Source organism: Oncorhynchus mykiss, chromosome 28 (genome assembly GCF_057628025.1).
Source record: "Oncorhynchus mykiss isolate SJ-2025 chromosome 28, ASM5762802v1, whole genome shotgun sequence".
NCBI classification, from domain to species: Eukaryota; Metazoa; Chordata; class Actinopteri; order Salmoniformes; family Salmonidae; genus Oncorhynchus; species Oncorhynchus mykiss.
Window position 1 is genome coordinate 1326023 of NC_143049.1, and position 27883 is coordinate 1353905.

Here is a 27883-nt window from a genome sequence, read left to right on the forward strand (position 1 = left end):
TTCAGTTCTGCCCACAAATGTTCTATAGGCTTGAGGTCAGGGCTTTGTAATGGCCACTCCGATATCTTGACTTTGTTGTCCTTAAGCCATTTTGCCACAACTTTGGATGGCCACTGTCCATTTGGAAGACACATTTGCAAACAAGCTTTAACTTTCTGACTGATGTCTTGAGATGTTGCTTCAATAGATCCACATAATGTTCCGTCTTCATGATGCCATCTATTTTGTGAAGTGCACCAATCCCTCCTGCAGCAAAGCACCCCCACAACATGATGCTGCCACCCTCGTGCTTCATGGTTGGGATGGTGTTATTCGGCTTGCAAGCCTCCCCCTTTTTCCTCCAAACATAACGATGGTCATTATGGCCAAACAGTTATATTTTTTGTTTCATCAGACCAGAGGACATTTCTCCAAAAAGTACGACCTTTGTCCCCATGTGCAGTTGCAAACCATAGTCTGGCTTTTTTATGGAGGTTTTGGACCAGTGTCTTCTTCCTTTCTGAGAAGCCTTTCAGGTTATGTCGATATAGGACTCGTTTTCACTGTGGATATAGATACTGTTGTACCTGTTTCCTCCAGCATCTTCACAAGGTCCTTTGCTGTTGTTCTGGGATTGATTCACACTTTTTGCACCAAATTACGTTTATCTCTAGGAGACAGAAAGCATCTCCTTCCTGAGCTGCATGACGGATGCGTGGTCCCATGGTGTTTATACTTGCGTACTATTGTTTGTACAGATGAATGTGGTATCTTCAGGCCTTTGGAAATTGCTCCCAAGGATGAACCAGATCTTGGCTGATTTCTTTTGATTGTTCCATGATGTCAAGCAAAGAGGCACTGAGTTTGAAGGTAGGCCTTGAAATACATCCACAGGTACACCTCCAATTGACTCAAATTATGTAAATTAGCCTATCAGAAGCATGACATCATTTTCTGGAATTTTCCAAGCTGTTTAAAGGCACAGTCAACTTAGTGTATGTCAACTTCTAACCCAACGGAATTGTGATACAGTGAATTATAAGCAAAATAATCTGTCTGTAAACAAATGTTGGAAAAATTACTTGTGTCACGCACAAAGTAGATGTCCTAAACGACTTGCCAAAACTATAGTTTGTTAACAAGACATTTGTGGAGTGGTTGAAAAACAAGTTTAAATCACTCCAACCTAAGTGTATGTAAACTTACGGCTTCAACTGTATGTGTAACCAAGGGTGTAATCTTTACACCGATTCTGTTGCAAAACGTTTGGTCTGTTTTGCAACAGAGTTTATATTTGACCAATTCAGTTAGGTCCCTCCCCGTTTCGTTTGCTCCATTTTGCTTCCCTTTGGTTCTTAAACAGTTTCCATAATGAATACACCCCTGCTTGCAAGTATTTGCCAACTTTCGAGTCTTACAACCCTGTTGTGCCGAAAAGCTCCCCCCTCCCCCTTCACGTGAATGTGCATGCACTCAATTCTTCATTGCTGCGACTTGCTTGCTGGTTGAGATTTCACACACATTTTTTATGTCGGTTTGTTCGCGGGGGAGGCACTAGTAATGTCTGCAGTTTTTGCTTTGGCTATTTGTTTAATATAACACACATACTTGAATTATTAATTTGGTTGCCTATCCTGACCTGAAGTTTGTTCTGTAGAAAGCATTTAACTTTGATGTGTGCCACAGAAAGCATTTGACTTTAGCCACAATATAAGGAAATTATCTTGCCTGCCGAAACCCCCCCCCCCCCCCCCCCCTTCTATCTTGGGACTGCAAGGCCTGGCACACCTTTTGGCTACCTATCATGCCCTCTGATTGTGTGCCACTGGAAGTATTCGACTAGTCACAAAAGGAATTGGTTATTTAAGCAATAATAGTTTTCAGAGCCCTCTACTATTCTCTCTACCCATCCCTCAATCCCCCATCCCATCTTGCTTTTCCTTCATTTTTTTTTAACACTTTTTCTGTTTAAGATTTTAAGAATGTAGGTAGAGTAGTAATAATAATAATAATTGTACTCTGTGTGAAAAATAATATTATAATATATAAGTCAACATGAGTGCATATCCATAATCACAGTAAACTGTTATAATAATAGAAAAAAATAATAAAAAATGTATAAATGTGTAATAATTGAATAAACAAAACTATGACTGAATGTGCCTCCTTGAAGAATCCTCTTCCCAATAGGTCCCTTCATCCTCAATAGGACACCCCCAGCACCTCCACCATCCCCATCAACCTCCCCTCACCCCACCCCACCCCTCAACCACAAAACACAATAATGATAATAATTTAAATAAAAAATATATACCAAGATATATATCCACACACGTACAGTACATATACATAAACATTTTCACTATACACTCAACATACAGTGCCTTGCGAAAGTATTCGGCCCCCTTGAACTTTGCGACCTTTTGCCACATTTCATGCTTCAAACATAAAGATATAAAACTGTATTTTTTTGTGAAGAATCAACAACAAGTGGGACACAATCATGAAGTGGAACGACATTTATTGGATATTTCAAACTTTTTTAACAAATCAAAAACTGAAATATTGGGCGTGCCAAATTATTCAGCCCCCTTAAGTTAATACTTTGTAGCGCCACCTTTTGCTGCGATTACAGCTGTAAGTCGCTTGGGGTATGTCTCTATCAGTTTTGCACATCGAGAGACTGAAATTTTTTCCCATTCCTCCTTGCAAAACAGCTCGAGCTCAGTGAGGTTGGATGGAGAGCATTTGTGAACAGCAGTTTTCAGTTCTTTCCACAGATTCTCGATTGGATTCAGGTCTGGACTTTGACTTGGCCATTCTAACACCTGGATATGTTTATTTTTGAACCATTCCATTGTAGAGTTTGCTTTATGTTTTGGATCATTGTCTTGTTGGAAGACAAATCTCCGCCCCAGTCTCAGGTCTTTTGCAGACTCCATCAGGTTTTCTTCCAGAATGGTCCTGTATTTGGCTCCATCCATCTTCCCATCAATTTTAACCATCTTCCCTGTCCCTGCTGAAGAAAAGCAGGCCCAAACCATGATGCTGCCACCACCATGTTTGACAGTGAGGATGGTGTGTTCAGGGTGATGAGCTGTGTTGCTTTTACGCCAAACATAACGTTTTGCATTGTTGCCAAAAAGTTCAATTTTGGTTTCATCTGACCAGAGCACCTTCTTCCGCATGTTTGGTGTGTCTCCCAGGTGGCTTGTGGTAATCTGTAAACAACACTTTTTATGGATATCTTTAAGAAATGGCTTTCTTCTTGCCACTCTTCCATAAAGGCCAGATTTGTGCAATATACTTTTGTTGTCCTATGGACTGTTGATTCTTCACAAAAAGATACAGTTTTATATCTTTATGTTTGAAGCCTGAAATATGGCAAAAGGTCGCAAAGTTCAAGGGGGCCGAATACTTTCGCAAGGCACTGTATCTCTTTTCCTACATCAGATATGCGGGTGACATTTCCACCTGGATGACAGCATATAATCAGCAAGATGGAGATGCTCTTCATCCGAGAGAATGCCTGCCCATTCTTAGAATTCAGATAATCCGAGATTATCACATATAATTTACATTCCAACCCTAACCTGAACGTTCTGCTTCTTCCTCCACACCATCCAGCGATGCCCCAAAGATGCTAAATCAGAGCCTTGTCAGCTCCCGTTTTGACTACTTCAACTCACACCCTGTTGGAATCCCTGCATTCTCAGATTCCCCTCTGTTATTAATCTCTATATTGCAATCAATGAAGTGTTTCATAATGCTGTACTTTAATTAACATATATATTCAGATCATTCCAGAGAGATAAGGGGTGTTATGTCTCCAGGGAGGGTGGTAATTCCTCACCCATGCCAACAAAATGCTACTTCTTGTGTGGTCTATGCCTTGAAAGTAAGTATAAAAGTAATGCACAATTAACCTACTGAAAGTGTACTGACTACAAGGCAAAACAGAACTGTCAAATTATATTATATCTGTGTCGTTGTATACTTGCGAATTAGAATCTTAAGTGTAACATAATTTTGTTGGGGAAAACTGAAATGCCCATGAAATTTCTTTCCCAATTTGCTGAATGTGTTCTGAAGGAGGAGTCAATTGTCTTTTCAAATACGGACAAAGATGTTAACATCATGAGAGAAGAAATAGCAGTCACTCTCCCCCAAAACACTGGTATGTTGAATTTCTAATTTAATATAATGGTAGATAAAAAAAAAATTAAAACATTTATATGGATCTTTCAAGGTTATCTTTGATCAAACTTCTGACTCGATGGCCACTAAAACACATGTATTTAAATAATTATGTTACAAGAAAGCTATACTATTCCCTTGTTCCCTGTTCGCTCAGAAAAATACATGTAAAGATGTATAAACTACTTGACATTATGTTTCGCTAGATGACCTGAGCCAACTGTGCCACTTCTGTGGGGAGGTGGACAATAATGAGAAAGACATTAACTGGGTAATTGCTTGCTCACTTCTAAAAGCAATTTTTTAGGAATACAAATTTGTATAAGCAGAAATATTTCTAGAGGTAGTGTCATCCGCTTTGTCTGATAATGAAATAATTGTAATTCAAGAAATTGAATTTCTTTTAAATATATTAGAATTTTTTATCATAAATTTCAGATTGGTTGTGACCGCTGCCCACGATGGTTCCACCAGTCCATCATTGGAGGATTATGTCTACGCTGCCTGTCAGGACTAGGTTAGGCTTGAGTTCCAGTTGACGATATCACCTGGAAAACGTTGCATAAAAAGTGGACTAAATGTTTAGTCGAGCTGTTGCAGCTTTCCAATATTTGTTTATGTTATTTGTCTTTTTATATTTGATTTATTGTCATTTTCTATCTCATTATGCAAAGATCAACATTTGTATTTCTTATTTAGTGTTTGTTAACAAACTTAACTTTCTGTGATGTTTTTGTGTTATTGTGTGAGTATTTGTGTTATCTTTATTTTCTTAACATTACAAAATGTTTCTTTATACTCAAATGTTGCTTTCTGTGGCACACACTACTGGTCAACATGAGCTACCAAAATGATTCTAATTTCCTTAATTTTGTGGCTAGAGTCAAATACTTTCTGTGGCACACATCAGAGTCAAATACTTTCTATAGAACAAACATCACGTCAGGATAGGCAAACAAATGGATAATTAATGTATGTGTGTTATATTAAACATGGAAGACAGAGTTAAATGTAGGCAAGCAATAAACATTTCAGAACTACTACTCGTCGAATAAGACATGGGAGAGATGACTAATTTTGGCAAAGAGATTTATTTATAGACTAATAGACTTGAAACAAATAGCCAAACTAAAACTGCAGACATTCCTAGTGCCTCCCCCCGCGATCAAACCGACAAAAATAATATATAAAACGCAGCCTAACGTGATCAGAAATTTTAACTAGCAAGCAAGTCGCAGCAATGAAGAATTGCGTCTGGCAGAGGGGAGTTTTTCGGCACCACACCGGCTGCATCATCATTTTGTAGGGAGGTTCCCCAGAGCTTTATAGGCTCACCTGAAAGGCAGAGTGGGGAGAGAGACAGACAGCAACACAATTAAACCCAACCAAATCATGAGAAAACAAAAAGATAATTATTTCCAATGTGTCAAGTAATTAACTAAAAAAGAGCAAACTAGAATTCTATTTGGCCCTAAACAGAGAGTACACAGTTGCAGAATACCTGACCACTGTGACTAACCCAAACTTAAGGAAAGCTTTAACTATGTACAGACTCAGTGAACATAGCCTCGCTATTGAGAAAGGCCGCCGTGGGCAGACCTGGCTCTCAAGAGAAGACAGGCTATGTGCATGTGTAACGGATGTGAAACGGCTAGCTGAGTTAGCGGTGGTGCGCGCTAAATAGCGTTTCAATCGGTGACGTCACTTGCTCTGAGACCTTGAAGTAGTAGTTCCCCTTGCTCTACAAGAGCTGCTGCTTTTGTGGAGCGATGGGTATAACAATGCTTTGAGGGTGACTGTTGTTGATGTGTGCAGAGGGTCCCTGGTTCACGCCCGGGTATGGCCGAGGGGACGGTCTAAAGTTGTACTGTTACATTGATGCTGTTGACCCGGATCACTGGTTGCTGCGGAAAAAGGAGGGGGTCAAAATGGGGGTGAGTGTAACGGATGTGAAACGGCTAGCTTAGTTAGCGGTGGTGCGCGCTAAATAGCATTTCAATCGGTGATGTCACTTGCTCTGAGACCTTGAAGTAGTGGTTCCCCTTGCCGCGGCTTTTGTGGAGCGATGGGTAACGATGCTTCGAGGGTGACTGTTGTCGATGTGTGCAGAGGGTCCCTGGTTCGAGCCCGGGTATGGGCGAGGGGACGGTTTAAAGTTATACTGTTACACATGCTGCCCACAAAATGAGGTGGAAACTGAGCTGCACTTCCTAACCTCCTGCCAAATGTATGACCATATTAGAGACACATATTTCCCTCAGATCCACAAAGAATTTGAAAACAAACCCCATTTCTATAAACTCCCGTATCTACTGGGTAAAATATTACAATGTGCCATCAACAGCAGCAATATTTGTGACCTGTTGCCACAAGAATGGGGCAGCCTGTGAAGAACAAACAACATTGTAAATACAACCCATATTTATGTTTATTTATTTTCCCTTTTGTACTTGAACTATTTGTACATCGTTACAACACTGTATATATACATAATATGACATTTGTAATGTCTTTATTATTTTGGAACTTCTGTGATGTTTACTGTCCATTTTTATTGTTTATTTCACATTTGTATATTATCTACTTCACTTGCTTTGGCAATGTTAGCATATGTTTCAAGTCCCTTGAATTGAATTGACAGAGCGCAATAACTTAGCTCATTGGAGGACTGCTTTATATACCGGGGCTAAATTTACCATCATCCTGAACGTATTTCCTCGGCTGCACACAATTGGTCCAGCTACTCGGCTGTCATATTTATAAGCTTGGAGAACCTCCTACTACCATTCAAACTTGCTCATGACTTTGAAGCGCAACTTTGGAAGAGCAACAGTTAGATAGAACGCACTGATTCTGGTGCGAGGTGAGCGCAAAAGGGCACTCACTCACTGAATCAACTTTGGCATATAATAAGGTATCATCTTTTTTTAAATGTCTTTTTCCGGGGTGATTTTGCCATCCATCTCGACATTTGCAAACCAAACCAAAAGTTGTGAACATGTAAGTAAGCCTACAGACCTCTAAAAGTGTTATGTTCATAGCCTTCTGTTTGAGATTCAGCTGTGTGTTTTATGTCTAATGCTGTGATCCTCTTGGTTGTTGCAGAAGTGGAAAAGCGAGATGGACAAACCCATTTCTTCCAGCTGCTCCATTCTTGATATGGTACAGAACATGGACTGTCGCAGTATCGGGAGAAAGGACGACGGGGATCTTTGTAATTACTTAGATCTGGATTTTATTCTGGCCAACACCACTGGCTCAGACAGCATGACTACTGCTGCGCTGGGAGCAGGTTTAGCGGAGTATTACATGTCCTCGACGGATCATCCAGGTAACCTGTTCACCACTGAGAACCCCATGCCATCCTACCCGTCCAGTGAGCACAGCTCCCCGCCTCCCCCCTACAGCACCAGCCTGATGGCGGAGCTTCTCAGGTACGAAGGGGAGAACAGCTACGTGGTCGGTATTACGCGCAACACCTCCAGCATCCAAGGAAGGTTGTATGTGAACTCTACGCCGTTTCTCAGAGAGGACATTTTAGATAACATCAAAGTAGAACCTTCCATGGACGGTTATGGACCTGTTATGGGCATGGTTCCCCAGAGGTGTCCAAAAATCAAGCAAGAGGGCAACGTGTTGTGCATGATGTCTTTCGAGCAGCCGAGAGTAGCCATCTCCCCGCGGGCAGCCAGAAACATGACGCCACCGCTCAGCCCCAACGATCAGGGGAGCTCCGAGTGCTCCCAGCAGGACCCGATGTGTCACTCCATGAGATTCCCACATAACTACCACTCCTCAGCGGCGTACGCACACCACCGCCCCGGGGCGCCTCAAGCCAGCCAAATGCCGATTGGACCATACCAAGGTGCTCACCAGTTCGGAGTGTACGAGGAGGGACTCAGCATGCAACCAAACACACAGAGGGTACTGCTGACGCCCCCATCTTCACCGCTGGAGCTGCTGGAGACCAAACCAAAGAGAGGTCGCCGCACCTGGCCAAGGAAGCGCACGGCGACGCACACCTGCACATTCGGTGGGTGCGGAAAGACCTACACCAAGAGCTCGCATCTGAAGGCGCATCACAGAACGCACACTGGTAAGATAAATATCTTTGCTTTTTTAGCACATTTTTAGCACATTATGCACCATAACATTACACACCTTTACGCGTCACCGTACAATATTACAGGGCCATATTCATGGAGAATAAATGTAGGCCTACTCAAGAGCTTATGTTTCTTTTGTTCTGTCTCCTCAGGTGAAAAGCCATACAATTGCGGCTGGGAAGGCTGCGGCTGGAAATTCGCTCGCTCCGACGAACTGACCCGCCATTTCCGCAAACACACCGGTCACCGGCCCTTCCAGTGCCACCTGTGTGATCGCGCCTTCTCCCGGTCCGACCACCTCGCGCTTCACATGAAGAGACATATGTGATGTGATTGATGTACACGACGACTGATTGGGAGTTATTAAGGGGTGTCCTTCATGCCTATTTTGATTAGGCCTATCGGTCATTTTATTTAAATATTTAAACATGCCATTTTGTTATCCATAAATATATTGAAAAAATGTTCTTATTTTGTAATAATGTAGCTGGTACTACCTTAGTTATATTTGTTATATTAAAGCTTTATAGCGCTTGGTAGGGTGTTTGTTTTTGAGTAAACAGTCCTATGTGGGGCTGGCCCTGTACTTATTTTCTTTCCTTTACAAAACTTTAGTGCTGTGATTGACACAAGTGCCTTTCTGTTATTCTGACTGTGTGCTATTGTAAACACTGTCTATGGCAAAACTACAAGGTCACCAAAATAACAAAACAAGTTTACTTAGTCTACTATGAAATACAATGTTTTGATGTTTAAACTGCCTGAATGTTTTTTTGGAATGTCTCAAATTCTTTAACTTGCCTTTACAGTCAACTGTGATCTGTTTTCATGGAAATCTTACACTTTTGGGTCCAGCCCCTTTGTACACTACCAGGGCTAGATGTCCTGTGTGTGATTATTTTTTACTGAAGTCTATATGCATTTTATACTGTAAATTGTGTATATATTGTAAATATTTAAATACATTTAAATGTATTCTTTATTTGTATTACATCCTTGACTGACCTCTCGATGTGTGCAATTATGCATTTAACCGCATAGTCACCAAAGACTCCAAAGTTGTTCACACATTATACTATAGCTTAGTGAACCACATCCACCCCCATAATATGGGCTTTATATTTAGACAAAAAATTGATGCTGAAGAACAGACCTAAGATCCAACAGACAATCCATTACACAGTCCATTAGACTATAAGCGTATACACAGTGCTACTCTATATACCCCCTCTCAACCTCGAGACTTTGGTTCAATTCAAACAATGATATTTTCCAGCTGTTAGTCAGCCAAGGCCAGCTTCTTGTGGGTTAAGCCTATAAATACAAACATTACATTTCCATAATTACAGAGAGAGAGAGTGGCTGGGCTGACATCTGGACAGGACAAGACAGGGGGCACAGCACAACACAACAGTCCCAAATGGCACTATATTTACAACAAAGTATGTATTTTTTTATGGAATAGGGTGCCATTTGGGACGCATATGTTTCTGATGGCTAAATTATACATGGACATCAAAGGGTCTTACAATTAACTAATATTGCAATTATACATATGGGGCAGGTTTCCTGGACTGATATTAAGCCTCCTGGACTAAAACACACTTTCAATGGAGACTCTCCATTATGCATGTTACTTAACTCAGGACTAGGCTTAATCTGTTCCTGGGAAACTGGTCCATGGAGTAGTAGATCACAGTTTAAAACATTCTTGGTGGATAAAGATAATATATTATGAGTGTACTTCCATTTATAAAACATTTGACGTTGACAGAGCTTTCTGGCGTGAACTTAACTGTGGACTTTACTAAAAGAAGCCAAAGACTATCATCACCAAAGACAGAGGGAGGAAAATGAAAAGGCTATAATACAGTTTATCACACCAAAACACAAGTTTGACAGAAATACAGTTTCAGTACTATAAAAGTTAAATGAGCTCCAATAAAACCACACCTTCCATTTTAAGTGGCACCACTCTGTCCCTGAAGGAGACACTTTTTAATACAACCCACTATGCTGATTAATCAAAGAAATATGTATGGTACTGTCCAGGACAGGTAGGAACAGGCAGCTGCACCTAGTACATCTCACTCAATGCCTCTGCATTTACATTGTGTATATGTCTCACACACTGAATTTACATACAGTAGGTTGTTAAGAGAAAAAATAGAAAATAACATTGAACTTAAGTCCATTTTGGAGAGGATTTTAACATTTGCAGAAGAACAAGGCCCATCATAGTATTTTAGTTCAATCTACCAACATCTTGTTAGAATAGATCAAGTAAAAAAATTAATTAAAAAAAGAGAAGTAAAAGTCAGGCTAATAATAACTAATTGAGCAGTGAAATGCAAATCTAACATTTTCATTTCACTTTTCTGTTCTTGTGAAAGTGACTTTTACGACAGAGAGAGAGACAGAGAGAGAATAGACCTAAGACACTACCATTTCTTGGAATGTTATATGAATTGCATTTATATTAAATGATACAAAGAGGATTACAATTATTTTAAGAAAATCCCACATTTTGAAGGAATATTTATAATCATATACATTATTATATATTGTTAGACATGAAATTAGCCATTTTGGTTGTGGATAAAAAATACATTGTAGCACATTTATACATATTCAGGTACATTATTTTTGCTTTCGTACACCTTCAGGCCAACACTGGAGAAAGGTGCTGCAGCACATAGTTGAATATACACACATTGTGGCTTTGTCCCAAATGTCACCCTATTCAATGCACTACTTTTAACCAGGGTGCATAGGGAATAGGGTGCCATTTGAGACACTATATAAGAGTTCCTTGAATAAACACACAAATAACCCTCATCGTCAATGAATACAACAATACCATTTTACATGGACGCTTTATAAGGCATATTAGAACCCCACATCCTCACACTGAGTAGCGGCCATGATCAAACTGGTGTTTATGAGTGATGCAAGGCAGGATTGATCAAATGAAATTTTGAGCATCCCGCAAAGGCGGAAGTGTTGCTAACATTTACTATAGCAAATTTCAATTTACAAAAAGAACCAGACGTTTTCGTCTTTTCAGCTTCTAGTCATGAAATCTATGCAGCCTACTCAATCACTTTTTATAGCTACTGTTTACAGGCCTCCTGGGCCATATACAGCGTTCCTCACTGAGTTCCCATCAGACCTTGTAGTCATAGCAGATACCATTCAAATTTTTGGTGACTTTAATATTCACATGGAAAAGTCCACAGACCCACTCCAAAAGGCTTTCAGAGCCATCATTGACAATGGGTTTTGTCCAACATGTCTCCAGACCTACTCACTGCCACAGTCATACTCTGGACCTAATTGTGTCCCATGGAATAAATGTTGTGGATCTTAATGTTTTTCCTCTTAATCCTGGACTATCGGACCACTATTTTACTACGTTTGTAAACACAACAAATAATCTGCTCAGACCCCAACCAAAGAGCATCAAGATTCCTTGATGCTCTTCCAGACTCCCTCTGCCTAACCAAGGACGTCAGAGAACAAAAATCAGTTAACCACCTAACTGAGGAACTCAAACCTTGTGCAATACCCTAGATGCAGTTGCACCCCTTAAAACTAAAAACATTTGTCGTAAGAAACTAGCTCCCTGGTATACGGAAAATACAGAGCTCTGAAGCAAGTTTCCAGTAAATTGGAACGGAAATGGCGCCACACCAAACTCTTCTGACTAGCTGGGAAAGACAGGACCGTGCAGTATCGAAGAGCCCTCACTGCTGCTCGACCATCCTATTTTTCCAACTTAATTGAGGAAAATAAGAACAATCCCCCCCAAAAATGTGATACTCTCGCAAAGCTAACTAAAAAGTAGCATTCCCGAATAGAGGATGGCTTTCACTTCAGCAGTAAAAAATGTATGAACTTCTTTGAGGAAAATATCATGATTATTAGAAAGCAAATTATGGACGCCTCTTTAAATCTGCGTATTCCTCCAAAGCTCAGTTGTCCTGAGTCTGCACAACTCTGCCAGGACCTAGGATCAAGGGAGACACTCAAGTGTTTTAGTACTATATCTCTTGACACAATGATGAAAATAATCATGGCCTCTAAACCTTCAAGCTGCATACTGGACCCTAATTCCAACTAAACTACTGAAAGAGGTGGTTCTTGTGCTTGGCCCTCCTATGTTGAACATAATAAACGGCTCTCTATCCACCGGATGCGTACCAAACTCACTAAAAGTGGCAGTAATAATGCCTCTCTTGAAAAAGCCAAACCTTGACCCAGAAAATATTTTTAAAACTAAATCGGCCTATATAGAATTTCCCATTCCTCTGAAAGAATTTTGAAAAATCTGTTGCGCAGCAACTCACTGCATCCGGAAGACAAACACTTTACACAAAATGCTTCAGTCTGGTTTTAGACCCCATCATAGCACTGAGACTGCACTCGTGAAGGTGGTAAATTACCTTTTAATGGCGTCAGACCGAGGCTCTGCATCTGTCCTCGTGCTCCTAGACCTTAGTGCTGCTTTTGATACCATCGATCACCACATACTTTTGGAGAGATTGGAAACCCAAATTGGTCTACACGGACAAGTTCTGGCCTGGTTTAGATCTTATCTGTCGGAAAGATATCAGTTTGGCTCTGTGAGTGGTTTGTCCTCTGACAAATCAACTGTAAATTCCGGTGTTCCTCAAGGTTCCGTTTTAGGACCACTATTGTTTTCACTATATATCTTACCTCTTGGGGATTTCATTCGAAAACATAATGTAAACTTTCACTGCTATGCGGATGACACACAGCTGTACATTTCAATGAAACATGGTGAAGCTCCAAAATTGCCCTTGCTGGAAGCCTGTGTTTCAGACATAAGGAAGTGGATGGCTGCAAAATGTCGAATTTAAAACTCGGACAAAGCAGAGAGGCTTGTTCTAGGTCCCAAGAAACAAAGAGATCTTCTGTTGAATCTGACAATTAATCTTGATGGTTGTACAGTCGTCTCAAATAAAACTGTGAAGGACCTTGGCGTTACTCTGGACCCTGATCTCTCTTTTGACGAACATATCAAGACTGTTTCAAGGACAGCTTTTATTCATTTACGTAACATTGCAAAAATCAGAAATGTTCTGTCCAAACATTATGCAGAACAATTCATCCATGCTTTTGTTACATCTAGGTTAGACTACTGCAATTCTCTACTTTCCGGCGACCCAGATAAAGCACTAAATAAACTTCAGTTAGTGCCAAATACGGCTGCTAGAATCCTGACTAGAACCAAAAAATTTGATCATATTTCTCCAGTGCTAGCTTCTCTACACTGGCTTCCTGTTAGAGGTGGAGTCAGGGCTTTCTCCTATAGAGCTAAATTTTTATGGAATGGTCTGCCTACCCATGTGAGAGATGCAACCTCGGTCTCAAACTCCAAGTCTTTATTGAAGACTCATCTCTTCAGTAGGTCCTATGATTGATTGTAGTCTGGCCAATGAGTGTGAAAGTGAACTGAAAAGCACTGGAGCAACAAACCACCCTTGCTGTCTCTGCCTGGCTGGTTCCCCTCTCTCCACTGGGATTCTCTGCCTCTAAACCCTATTACAGGGGCTGAGTCACTGGCTTACTGGTGCTCTTCCATGCCGTCCCTAGGAGGGGTGTGTCACTTGAGTGGGTTGAGTCACTGACGTGGTCTTCCTGTCTGACCTGTTCACTGTGATTACTATTATTTGACCATGCTGGTCATTTATGAACATTTTAACATCTTGGTCATGTTCTGTTATAATCTCCACCCGGCACAGCCAGAAGTGGACTGGCCACCCCTCATAGCCTGGTTCCTCTCTAGGTTTCTTCCTAGGTTTTGGCCTTTCTAGGGAGTTTTTCCTAGCCACCATGCTTCTACACCTGCATTGCTTGCTGTTTCTGGTTTTAGGCTGGGTTTCTGTACAGCACTTTGATGTATCAGCTGATGTAAGAAGGGCTATATAAATTGATTTGAAAAAAGTCATCAAATAAAAAAATAAAAAACTTCTTAAGGCTAGGGGGCACTATTTTCACATCCGGATGAAAAGTGTGCCCAAAGTAAACTGTCTGCTACTCAGGCCCAGAAGCAAGGATATGCATATAATTGATAGATTTAGATAGAAAACACTAAAGTTTCTAAAACTGTTAAAATTATGTCTGTGAGTATTACAGAACTTATTTGGCTGGCGAAACCCCGAGGACAAACCATCCAGGAAAAATAAATTGAGGTCACTCTCTTTTCAATGGGTTTTCTATGGGAAACTAGAATTCTAAGGCAGTTGCGCTTGCAGTTCCTATCGCTTCCACTAGATGTTAACAGTCTTTAGACATTGGTTGATGTTTTTCCTTTGAGAAATGAAGAAGTAGCCCTGTTCAGAACGAGGGTCGAGTGAAGTGTACTGTTTGTTAGAGGCGCGTGACCTGAACGCACGCTCCATGGTTTGCTTTTGCCGTAAAGCTTTTTTGAAATCTGACACTGTGGCAGGATTAAAAAGAAGTTCATATTTAAACCCATGTATAACACTTGTATGATTTATGAATTATTATTATGAGTCTTTCTGTTTTTGAATTTGTCGCACTATTTCACTGGGTGTTGTCAAATCTATCCCGTTAGCGCGCAAAGGGATCACTAAACAGTTTTAACAAACCTGTTTGGAAAACTAAAACTGTCATGTTTGACTCCAAAAAAAGATGATGAATTATGTTTAGTTTGAGTTTGACTTCTTGGGCAAAAATGTAATGCAGTTTTCAAGCTTTTTTTCTAATTGGGTTTTCAAGCTTCTGAATCTGATGGGTCACATTGAGACTGACTTGAATTGACATTTTAGTCACTTAGCAGACATAATTTAAAGGAGCAATTAGAATTGAGTGCCTTGCTCAAGGGCACATCAACAGATTTTTCCTCTAGTCATCTCGGGGATTTGAAGCAGCACCCTTTTGGTTACTGACCCAACAATCTTAACCTCTAGGCTACCCGCTGCCCCTAGAGTCAGGAAGATTACGTTGCCACGAGTAGCACCACAGACATTGTTCGCTTTCTCTTGATCAGACATTGATTGCATCAACTAATGATTGCGTACCACATCATCGGCTGTGCAGTCGGGCACCAGATTGCTATAAGCAAGTCGGTTTGGGTTCCTCTTCTCAGACGTTGCTAACGAATGCCAGATCTTACAACCCCTAGATAGGTATTATACACATCAGCTAACCACATAATATGGTATAGCAGTCTGGTGCCCAACTGCACAGTCAATGATTTGGCAAGCAACCATTGGTTGATGCATGCAATGTCTGAGCAGGGGAACCAGGGCTCTACACTGACCTTTTTTACAAGGTTAAAAATGTAGGCACACACATAAAAACATTGGAGGTAATAAAGCTAGAATCCTTATTTCTCCCTAGTCCTTAAGGATTACAAGCATACCCATAACATGATACAGCCACCACTATGTTTGAAAATATGGAGAGTGGTACTCAGTAATGTGTTGCCCCAAAAATAATACTTTGTATTCAGGACAAAAAGTGAATTGCTTTGCCACCCTTTTTGTTATTACTTTAGTGCCTTGTTGCAAACAGGATGCATGTTTTGGAATGTTTTTTTATTCTGTACGGGCTTCCTTCTATTCACTCTGTAATTTAGGTTAGTATTGTGGAGTAACTACAATGTTGTTGATCCATCCTCAGTTTTCTCCTATCACAGCCATTTAACTCTGTAACTGTTTTAAAGTCACCATTGGCCTCATGGTGAAATCCCTGAGTGGTTTCCTTCCTCTCCGGCAACTGAGTTGGGAAGGACGCCTGTATCTTCGTAGTGACTATGTGTATTGATACACAATCCAAAGTGTAATTGATAACTTCACCATGCTCAAAGGGATATTCATTGTCTGCTTTAATCCATCTACCAATAGGTGCCCTTCTTTGCGAGGCATTGGGAAACCTCCCTGGCCTTTGTAGTTGAATATGTGTTTGAAATTCACTGCTCAACTGAGGGACCTGTCACGTCCACTTTACAGGACTGTTTCGTTTTCGTTTCTCTCTCTTTGTTATTTTGTTTAGTGTTTCTGTTCCAATAAATAACATGAACACTTACGACGCGGCACATTGGTCCGATCCTTCATACTCCTCGTCAGAAGAGGAGGAAAACCGTTACAGGACCTTACAGAAAATTGCATGTGTGGGGTACAGAGATGAGGTAGTCATTCAAAACTCATGTTAAACTCTATTTTTGCACACAGAGCAAGTCCATGCAACTAATTATGCAACTTGTTAAGCAAATACCATCTGAGCAGAGGAACGTGCCCATTGAGATGAGAGCGATGCAAGAATATGCTCTCATACAGAGTATGTGCGCATTTACACTGGTGCGCTTCCCGCTGCCTCAACATGGTAGCAACAGGACCAGAACAGAGGAGGGGAGAGGTCTGATGCATTTAGTATCACTATTGCACCTCCTTTGTCAGCAGGTTTTATAATGATACTGGAGGCATTTTTCAGTTCCATAAGAGATTCTTTCACTGCTTTGGACATATTGTGGAATATCTTTAATTATATTTTCTTATCCAGGAGATTATGTACATCTTTCTCAACTAGGCGGCAATATGTTTCAAGAGAGGGATTTCTGGTTGGTAAAAATGTGCTTTTCCAATAAAATATGTATTTTTCGTTTTCATGTACTCAGGGTGAGAGTCAAGTTCATTGTCACTCAGGTTATCATTCGGAAAAACCTCAGCATTGTTTCCTGGCTAAGAAAAAATAATACAACCCACATGCTTCACGGTTGGGATGGTGTTCTTTGGCTTGCAAGCCTCCCCCTTTTTCCTCCAAACATAACGATGGTCATTATGGACAAACTGTTCTATTTTTGTTTCATCAGACCAGAGGGCATTTCTCCAAAAAGTATGAAAAGTTCATCAAATCAAATAATACAAGGAAGGACTGGTGCACTTCACAAAATAGATGGCTTCATGAGGAATGAAAAATTATGTGGATATTGAAGCAACATCTCAAGACATCAGTCAGGAAGTTAAATCTTGGTTGCAAATGCGTTTTCCAAATGGACAATGATCTCAAGCATACTTCCAAAGTTGTGGCAAAATGGCTTAAGGAGAACAAAGTCAAGGTATTGGAGTGGCCATCACAAAGCCCTGACCTCAATCCTATAGAACATTTGTGGGAGGAACTGAAAATGCGTGTGCAAGCAAGGAGGCCTACAAACCTGACTCAGTTACACCAGCTCTGACAGGAGGAATAGGCCAAAATTCACCCAACTTATTGAGGGAAGCTTGTGGAAGGCTACCCGAAAAGTTTGCCCCAAGTTAAACAATTTAAAGGCAATGCTACCAAATACTAATTGAGTGTATGTAAACTTCTGACCCACTGGGAATGTGATGAAATAAATAAAAGCTGAAATAAACCATTCTCTCTACTATTATTCTGACATTTCACATTCTTAAAATAAAGTGGTGATACTAATGGACCTAAGACAGGGAATTTTTACTAGGATTAAATGTCAGGAATTGTGAAAAACTGAGTTTAAAAGTATTTGGCTGAGGTGTATGTAAACTTCCGACTTCAACTGTATATACAGTGCATTTGGAAGTATTCAGACCCCTTGACTTTGTCCAAATTCAGTTAAGTTTAAAGCCTTATGCTAAAATGTATGACATTTTTAAAAAAAAATCCTCATCAATCACACAATATCCCATAATGACAAAAATAAACAGGTTTTTAGAATTATTTGCACATTTATATATAAAAAAAAAAAAACAGAAATACCGACTTGACATAAGTAATCAGACCCTTTGCTATGAGACTTGAAATTGAGCTCAGGATCATCCTTGAGATGTTTCTACAACTTGATTGGAGTCAACCTGTGGTAAATTAAATTGATTGGAATTGATTTGGAAAGTCACACACCTGTTTATATTAGGTCCCACAGTTGACAGTACATGTCAGAGCAAAAACCAAGCCATGAGGTCGAAAGAATTGTCCGTAGAGTGCCGAAACAGGATTGTGTCGAGGCACAGATCTGGGGAAGGGTACCAAAACATTTCTGCAGCATTGAAGGTCATTCTTAAATGGAAGAAGGTTGAGAGATGGCCACCCAGGAGCTGGCCACCCAGGCCAAACTGAGAAATTGGAGGAGAAGGGCCTTGGTCAGGGAGGTGACCAAGAACCCAATGGTCACTCTGACAGAGCTCCATATTTCCTCTCTGGAGATGGGAGAATGTTCCAGAAAGACAGCCCTCTCTGCAACACTCGACCAATCAGGCCTTTTTCAGCGGTAGGAGACTAGTCAGTACAGAGGGAAAGATCAACGGAACAAAGTATAGAGAGATCCTTAATGAAAACCTGCTCCAGAGCGCTCAGAACTTCAGACTGGGATGAAGGTTCACCTTCCAACAAAACAACGACCCTAAACACACAGCCAAGTCAAGGCATGAGTGGCTTCGGGACAAGTCTCAATGTCCTTGAGTGGCCCAGCCAGAGCCCAGATCGAACCCGATCTAACATCTCTGGAGAGACCTGAAAATAGCTGTGCATCGACACTCCCCATCCAACCTGACAGAGCTTGAGAGGATCTGCAGAGAAGAAGGGGAGAAACTCCCCAAATACAGGTGTGCCAAGCTTGTAGCGTAAGACTCTAAGCTGTCAATGGTGCTTCAACAAAGTACAGAGTAAAGGGTCTGAATACTTAGGTAAATGTGATATTTTTGTTTTTTCCTGTGTAAATTGATTAGGAAAAAACTATTTAATGCATCTTAGAATAAGGTTGTAAGGTACAAAATGTGAAAAAAGTCAAGGGGTCTGAATACTTTACAAATGCACTGTATATCAAGGTATTTTGCACTTACCTCCCTATCTCTGCAGAACTCAATGGAGTATAATTATTGTAGGCCTGCAGTGACAGATCTCACAGCGCATTGGAGTATAATTATTGTAGGCCTGCATTGACAGGCATGAGTGGCCTTTCAATCATGCAGTTGTGAAATGCTTTTGAGATCAAAGGGAGCTGCATGTGCATATTTGTTGATATTCATTGCCAGTTGAGTGAGTGAGTTTTTTGCCAAGTTACTAATTTCAGCAATACTAATCCTGCGTGAGTGAGAGAGAGACATTGCGCAGCAGGTAAAATAATATATAGCCTACAACAGACTAACTCGATAGCAAATACAATACACAGTAGTTTGGATATCACAAATGACTATAACCGTGGCTATAACAGCAAATGTAGGCCTACATGCAGTTGATACAGGTGTGCAGTTGATGAAACCAATGCTGCATACTCCGGTGGTAAAACCGTCTCTCAAGCACACAAAATTGGCAATGGTTCTCCTTTATTCAATACTGGCCATGTCATTCTGACAAAGTAAAAAGTATATATTATTAGAATAGTCTAATTGACAAGTAGCCTAACTCATATGCTGTCAATATCTCCCTGGCCTGAACACTGAATATTTTAGCCTTACAAATAGATAAACATCCTAGTTAGCTACCTCGCCAACCTTAGCCATTTGATCCCTGGTTCATTGAGTGAAGGAATTATTGAGTGAAGGAATTGAGTGAAGGAATTACAGGACCTTGATAAGCTGACTGGTGTGTTTGAGCAAGTTTGGGTCAAGAGCCTGCACACCCAGTAGCTCTCCAGATGGAGGGTTGACAGACCACATGTTTTATACAGTAGCCTATCAGTGCAATATTTTACTTTGTGAGGGCTTAAGTGCCTTGCTCAAGGCCACAACGGCAGGATTTATAATACATGGGATCAAAGACCAGCAGAAATCCATTGTCAATACCAGTGATAATAATGAATGTATGGTTCCTTGCATCATACAACATTTTCAGTCACCTTTTTGGCCCATTGAGATACAAACCAAAAAATCTGTCCTACTTGTCCAAAGGAAAGGTGGCTAAACAGTTAAATGTAACGGATATTAAACTTTGGACACATTTTGTGTGGTGATGTAGGCTAATCTTTATAGTTTCTGACACATCATAGTTTCTGAAGAAATAACACTACTTTGTGCCTTTCTGCGTCCTGCGCAGCTTTGCCAGTGTTTGCAATGATGATGAAAGAATAACATTCAATCACTAATTAAACTGCTCACCTGTGTCTTGCTGCATTCCACCTCTGTGACGCCAAAAGATCTAGGAAGCCGAGCGTGTATCCCGACCTGTAAAAATTGTCTGAACCAAAGGGAGAGTTAATTTTGCATAGCCAGGTGCCCTAGTTATGCCATATATACTGATATCATGGCAAGAGTAAATAGCTGCATGTAATTCAGCAGCTAAGAATAACATGAACTCACTAGACTGCTTGTTTGTGTCATGCTTATTATTGCAATACTGACAACAAAGTTTGTTTGAACATGTCGATAACGTATTTTGTGTAAAACACATAAATAGCTGCATGTAGCCTACTCCCTTCCTAAAAAAAAAAATAGGAAATCGCACTTATGCTTACTGAGGCATGGAATGTAATAGTCTGAACAGTTTTGTGTAGAACATGTCATGTCTAGGCTACACCAGTGACCAGACAAAGTTCGATCAAGGAGGGGGGAGCAGCATCAGAGCACTCAGCACAGCAGAGTGAGCACTCAGCAACGTAAAATAAAAATCCTGTACATTGAGATAAGCCCAAGAGGTATTCTGCTCTAGATGTTCTGAGATGGCCACTACAAGCAGAAAGCAACAACAGTGGCTGGGACTGGACCACTAAGCTCAAACGTACATAATCAAACCCTTAGAGTGAGCCTCTAGAAGCAGCATTATTGGAGAAATGAGGAAGAACACTACTACCCAACCCAAGATGGCCTAAATGAGAACTCTTACCTGGAAGGTTTGGAGAAGGACACATCATAAATATACTATTGAAGTTGCCATTCTTCTTGAATATGTAAAGAGTACCATACTTGAAAATGACTTACAAATTCTCACATTAGGCCAGGCTATGGTTTAAACTTTGTGACAATAATATATTTGTCACATGCGCTACACAAAACATATTTGGTGTCAATTGATTGATGACAGATTGATGTTGCAAAATAAAATCATGTCTTGTTATATAAAGAATCCTGCACCAAAAAACTTTGGTGCTATGGGGTTTTAAGGGCTGTGGTCAAAAGTACTGCACTGTATAGGGAATAGGATGGCATTTGGGATGTAGACTCTGACTCGAAAGCTGTAGAAAACACCATCACTTTCTCTGTGCTCTGTGACTGTAGTAGCAGGGCTGGAGAAAAAAAAACGGACTCTCAGTCCTGTCAATGGCACTAGTTTAGCACTTTCTTTCGTATTTGACATATTTTACATATCATGTCTCTTCAAATTCGCTCTCATTTGTCTAAATGTTGTTTGTATGTATTCAGGAAACCCTGACAAAGACAGCTTGCTGTCGAAATGTTGGTGAATAAATTACTGCATCGGAGTGTGTGGCTATTCCTTTTCTTTTAATGTATGTATTTTGATTACCTGCTGAGAAGCAAATTGCCCTTCCAGGATGATAAAGGTTTCTATTCTCCTCTCTAGTCTCCTTTCCTCATTCAGCAACACATTGGCAGTAGCAGCATAGTGACAACGCCCTTGACTACAGTTTACATTCTTAACACATTTTACATAACGACAACGACATCCTCCAGCCACTGGTTTCTCTCATTTAAATTCACTTGATAATGTACAAAATAATGTATGTATGGAAAATGGAGGGATGTCCATGAATTGTGTTAACAGATCTTTATTGTTCTAACTATTATCTGTGTGTTTGTAACAATGTTAATTTAATATAATATGACTGTCTCTCTATTGTTGTCCTGACATACACTACTTACTGTTTGTTTACTAATGACAACAGCCATAGGTGATGAGCCTTGACCGAACAGTTCTAATGGACTCAATATTACTGGATGTCAGAAGTGTGTATTTAGAAAAACAGATATACATTATTGGGTTCACTAGCTAATGCAACTATAAAATTGTTGGGGTGGGCTTTGCTTGATGGTGCATCAAGCACTGTAAAGTGTGTGTGTGAGTGTGTGTGAAACTAATGGGTAAATTAGGATTCATTTAAATACATTTGGAACATGCTGAACAGCTGAAGGCACAGCAGGGTGACAAAAGGGGCAGCTGTAGTAGCTAGTCTACCCTTCACTGCTCCTCTCTGAGAGATGAACAGATTAGATTCTAGGGCAATGATGAAGGTGAATAGTTGACACATCACCACATCTGAAATGTGGCTGCTGCCAGTGGAGTGACAGAGACCTCACAGAGGAAGAGAGGTACAGGGTACACACACTGAGGGAAATGTGGGCAAAATTTGGGTATATTTAAATTTTGACACATTTAATTTAGCTCAATCTCCTTTTGGAATGCTGTGTGAAATTAAGCCTAAAAATAGGCCTGAACAATTTTGCCCATTCTAACTACCCATTCCCTCCACGAAAATTAACATATTTTCTAGGCACTGGTTAATGCACATCTTAATCTGGACACCACCTTAGTAGATGGTTTGGTTGGTAAACAATATGGTAATCAGTGCTCAAGCAAAAACAGGCCTTATCTGTACCAACAGCTTTCCTGTTTACTACCTACTTCTAAAGAAGAAGAAACCGGGTGCTCTGCACATTCACTATAGAACGACAGAGGGGGAGAGAAAAGGGAAGTACTAACAAGGCGAGCACACACAAGTTTAATAAGACAGTGTTAGACCAAAAATGAGTTGCTCTGCAATGCTGACACATCAAAACCTCTCCTGTGTCTACCTAACTGACATTTCCCCAAGTACACACAGACACAATTAACTAAGTGACTACTGAGATTAAAAAAATTATTTAAAAAAAATAGTTAGATAAACAGATTTAAAATTAGAAGCATTTTTTTTGTTGTCTTGTGGCATTTTGACCCATGGGGGGAAAAAAATCACCCTTTTTTAAGGGGTTTCCCGAGTGGGGCAGCAGTCTAAGACACTGCAATGCAGTGCTAGAGGCGTCGCAGTGCTAGAGGCGTCAGCCCAGGTGGCGCACAATTGGTCCAGCGTCATCCAGGTTTGGGCAGCCGGGATGTCCTTGTCCCATCGACCTCTAGAGACTCCTTGTGGCAGGCAGGGCACATGCACGCTGACACGGTTGCATGTTGTACGGTGTTTCCTCCGACACATTGGTGCGGCTGGCTTCGGGGTTAAGCGAGCAGTGTGTCAACAAGCAGAGCGGCTTGGCGGGGGTCGTATTTCTGAGGATGCATGGCTCTTGACCATCGCCTCTGCCGAGTCCGTACAGGAATTGCAGCGATGGGACAAGACTGTAACTACCAATTGGGGAGAAAAAGGGATAAAAAGTCAAATAAAATATATAAAATATATATATTGTTTTATCTTGTCTTTTTTGTGAACTTACGCCCCTCAGTCTTCAGTATCTGTTTTGTTCCTTTGATGTAACAAGAGTAAAAAGTATTTTTTTGCTGACTTAAGGATGAACTGTGTATTATGCCAACTATTACAGTGAGTTGTAGGTTGTATTAATCTGCACACGTGCACACACACACACATTTACCATAGGGAGGTGCAGGTCTGTCAGGCATGTTTTTCTTGGGATGCATAACAGGATTGTCTGGTTTCTGCTCAAAATCCCAGGATAAGAAAAAAAACAAAGCACACATCCAAAATGAACACTTTAAAACATAGTTATTCAACAGAAGCTTTAAAGAGACTACATGTTGTCTAGACAGTCATACAGTGATTCTCTTTCAGTCAGACAACTTTGGTACAACATAAACTCACCAAAAAAAAGAAACGTCCTTTTTTCAGGACCCTATCTTTCAATGATAATTCATAAAAATCCAAATAACTTCACAGATCTTCATTGTAAAGGGTTTAAACACTGTTTCCCATGCTTAAACAATTAATGAACATGAACAAGACACTAACAGCTTACAGACGGTAAGCAATTAAGCCAACAGCTATGAAAACTTAGGACACTAGAGAGGCCTTTCTACTGACTCTGAAAAACACCAAAAGAAAGATGTCCAGGGTACATGCTCATCTGCCTGAACGTGCCTTAGGCATGCTGCAAGAAGGCATGAGGACTGCAGATGTGGCCAGGGCAATAAAGTACAATGTCCGTACTGTGAGACACTACAGGGAGACAGGACAGACAGCTGATCATCCTCACAGTGGCAGACCACGTGTAACAGCACCTGCACAGGATCGGTACATCTGAACATCACACCTGCGGGACAGGTACAGGATGGCAACAACAACTGCCCGAGCTACACCAGGAACGCACAATCCCTCGATCAGTGCTCAGACTGTCCGCAATAGGCTGAGAGAGGCTGGACTGAGGGCTTGTAAAGCCTGTTGTAATGCAGGTCCTCACCAGACATCACCGGCAACAACATCGCCTATGGGCACAAACCCACCGTCCCTGGATCAGACAGGACTGGCAAAAAGTGCTCTTCACTGACGGTCACAGTTTTGTCTCACCAGGGGTGATGGTCGGATTCGCGTTTATTGTCGAAGGAATGAGCCTGTACTCAGGAGCGGGATCGATTTGGAAGTGGAGGGTCCTTCATGGTCTGTGGCACTGTGTCACAGCATCATCGGACTGAGCTTGTTGTCATTGCAGGCAATCTCAATGCTGTGCGTTACAGGGAAGACATCCTCCTCCCTCATGTGATACCCTTCCTGCAGGCTCATCCAGCATGACAATGCCACCAGCCATACTGCTCGTTCTGTGCGTGATTTCCTGCACGATAGGAATGTTAGTGTTCTGCCATGGCCAGCAAAGAGCCAGGATCTCAATCCTATTGAGCACTTCTGGGACCTGTTGGATCGGAGGGTGGGGGCTAGGGCCATTCCCCCCAGAAATGTCCGGGAACTTGCAGGTGCCTTGGTGGAAGAGTGGGGTAACATCTCACAGCAAGACATGGTAAATCTGGTGCAGTCCACGAGGAGGAGATGCACTGCAGTACTTAATGCACAGTTGACGTTTCTTTTTTTTTGTTGCTGAGTTTACTATGGGGGTGGCGACTTCGGTTGAAGGTTCTACAATCACACCTGACAAGGCCAATGAAATCCCCACCTTGCTGGGAGCCCCGCGTTCCAAAGGTGATAAGCGTGAAGCCGGATTCATTCCTTAATTTGAATTTATTCCGCTAAGTGTGAACAGGAACAATTCACGCTACTAAAACAAACAATTGGAACAAGAGGGTGTCTTACATTGTGCCAAATAAACTGTCCCTTAGTTCATAAGGTTCTCATAAGTTTCTTAATCACAAACAATTACCTATTCTTCAAATTGCTTGGCCTGGCTATATCAATAAGATGGCTAACGCGACCGAACAACAACGTCTAACAAGCTGGGTTCGGGTTTGTGACCATGTCTTGGTGGTTCCGATAGTGACTTCCTGAGTTGCGGAAGGTGGAGATGGTTTGGGTCGTTGGTCGGATTGAATGTCTCCCGGCTCCTGTGCGCTCTGTCGCCGGCTACTCGAGGAGAGAGGGCAACCAGGTTCTGTGGGTATCCCCCCGCTCCCTGTGTCTGCCTTAGTTATGCACCTCTTGCCTCTCTTCCCAAAACAGTCCGGGTACCACCTCGGTGATCTGGTCCTACATAGACTTTTGAGACCAGGCTAGCTAACAAGCGCTGCATACTAGCTATTCCTGCCTCCCCACAGTGGTGTTGCTTGGGTAGCTTTCTTGTTTAGTATACGTAGCATTAAGTCACTTGGTTATTCTAAACGGACCGTGCTGCGGTCAAAGAGGTTAGCTAGCCTAGCTTAGGCTAAAGAGCCTCCTGAATATCGTCGGATTGCATGCATAGCTTCCTGGGAATGAAGCTTACTAGTGTTCCTCCGGCGCAATGGCAACCCCATTCCTACTTAAAATTCCTGGAGTTGGAGGGATTGGAGAAAACGGGGCTTGCATGCTCCTCTAATGAGGAAGTAGTCCCCAAGCAGCTGCACCGCTCCACAAAAACATTACTGTGACACCAGTGCCCCCACGTTTTGTTACAACAAAAGGGGTACTATGTCAGCCATTGCCGGGGCCCTCTGTGCACATAAGGGGGCTGGGCTTCATGCAGCCTGTACAGTCTCACGGAAGCACAACATGTGCTGGAAGCTTTTCCATGTTTAAAGTCCCTCTGGTACCCCACATTCCATGGTGTTCACATGATTAAATGGGTATATCAATCTCCACAGGGTGGGAGTAATAAGTTGTATGATTTGCTCTCTGTCTACAAGGGTGCACCCCTGCCCCATAGGTGGCACACTATTGAGATTCATTGCTAATTCCTGCCTGTAAGCTCACTAGTCCCTATGAGGTGTTTAGTGACACAGGTTATGGGCCCTGTGGGCAATTGATGGTTAGTAGCGAAGTCGAAGGAACAAGCAGAGTTGGACACAACCATGCTATTATCCCATACAAAGTCTCTGTGGTTCAAATGAACTCCAAAATGTCCCAGCCCACAATGTTGCTCCCCGTCATGTCAGACAGCACCTCACGGGAGGCTCGCTGTCTGCTCTTACTAATGGCGCACATGCGCAGTATCGCCTTGGATCATGCGAACAGTAACGTCAGGATGCAGGTTGCAATTTGTTGTGTGTCCCCCAATGTAACTACAGACTGTTCCCGAGGCCTCAGTGCCCATTTTCAAGGGTTATATCCTCCTGTCTCCAGAAGCAGTCAACCCGAGTGGTTGTTATGTCGGAGATCCAGGACGGCTGGTACAGACGTTATTTCCTGGTTTCGAAAAGGGACGGGACTTTGCATCCCATTGTTGATCTACATGGCCTCAGCAAGCACCTAAGAGTGTAAAGAACTCACGAGCCTCTGGCTATTACAGCCGATTGGCTGGTGGCGGGGAGGCAAGCAGTGTTACACATATCCATGCTACTGTCCCGTATTCAGTCTCTAGGGCTAGGCTTCATATAAAAAATGAAAAAGAGCTGTCTGACTCCATCTCTATGCACTACATTTCTGTGTCTCGAGATAGACTAATTCGCATATGTGCTTTCTATCCCCACGGTGCGTTTCCGGTTTCCAGCGGCTCTGCCTAGCATATTTTCGGCTGGGTCACACAGTGCATTTTTGCCAGAGCCTACATCTACTGGAGGTGATGGAAGTCCTTCCCCTGGGGCTATTGTTAATGTGGCCCTTCCAGCGCTGAGTGCTAGCCACTTACCTGGCTAGCCTAAGCCAGTCGCTTTGGGTGTCCCTGTCAGGCCATTGGGTCATTGCTCAATGGTGGGACCTTCTGCTAATGTCAGGAGGCTCCCATAGGCCAAGTTGTATCCCGCAAGGTGCTCACGTTCCCTGAGGAACGTACTGCATATCAGTTACCCGGAGCTACTAAAGGTATAGCTGGCGCTCAGGCACTTCCCCCTGCTTTTGTCGGGCCAGCTTATGCTCGTCGGAAATGACAATATGTCAGCGGTGGCCTGTATCAACAGACGGGGAGAGACTATCCCTCCTAACCTTAGCTCGCTCCCTATTGCCGGGGAGCAGTGTGCACATGGTCTCGCTTTGGCGATGCATGTCCACGGTTGCCTCAACTTGGGAGCAGATCTTTAATCCAGTTGGGACCCTCTCTCTCAGGAGAGCAGCTTTGTGAATGTTGACC

The 27883-nt window shown here is 41.8% G+C and overlaps 2 protein-coding genes and 1 long non-coding RNA gene across 3 annotated transcripts in view; 2 read left to right on the forward strand and 1 right to left on the reverse strand.

Annotated features, from left to right (window-relative positions):
• The window catches only part of LOC149970650 (uncharacterized), an 809841-nt gene that overhangs the window by 750034 nt on the left and 31924 nt on the right, over positions 1 to 27883 (forward strand). The window lies entirely within an intron of this gene.
• On the forward strand, positions 6949 to 9264 carry LOC110508303 (Krueppel-like factor 4). Its single transcript, XM_021588718.3, has 3 exons — positions 6949 to 7176; positions 7282 to 8272; positions 8435 to 9264. The coding sequence occupies exons 1-3, from the start codon at positions 7108 to 7110 to the stop codon at positions 8608 to 8610; spliced, it is 1236 nt and encodes a 411-aa protein (XP_021444393.2). The 5' UTR covers positions 6949 to 7107; the 3' UTR covers positions 8611 to 9264.
• Positions 22943 to 27883, reverse strand: part of LOC110508306 (uncharacterized) — a 101639-nt gene continuing 96698 nt past the window's right edge. The window contains exons 9-10 of the mRNA XM_090225727.1: positions 23816 to 23879; positions 22943 to 23570 (exon numbers count right to left, since the gene is read on the reverse strand). The gene's annotated coding sequence lies outside the window, so the exon portion shown is untranslated. The remainder of the gene's footprint in view (positions 23571 to 23815; positions 23880 to 27883) is intronic.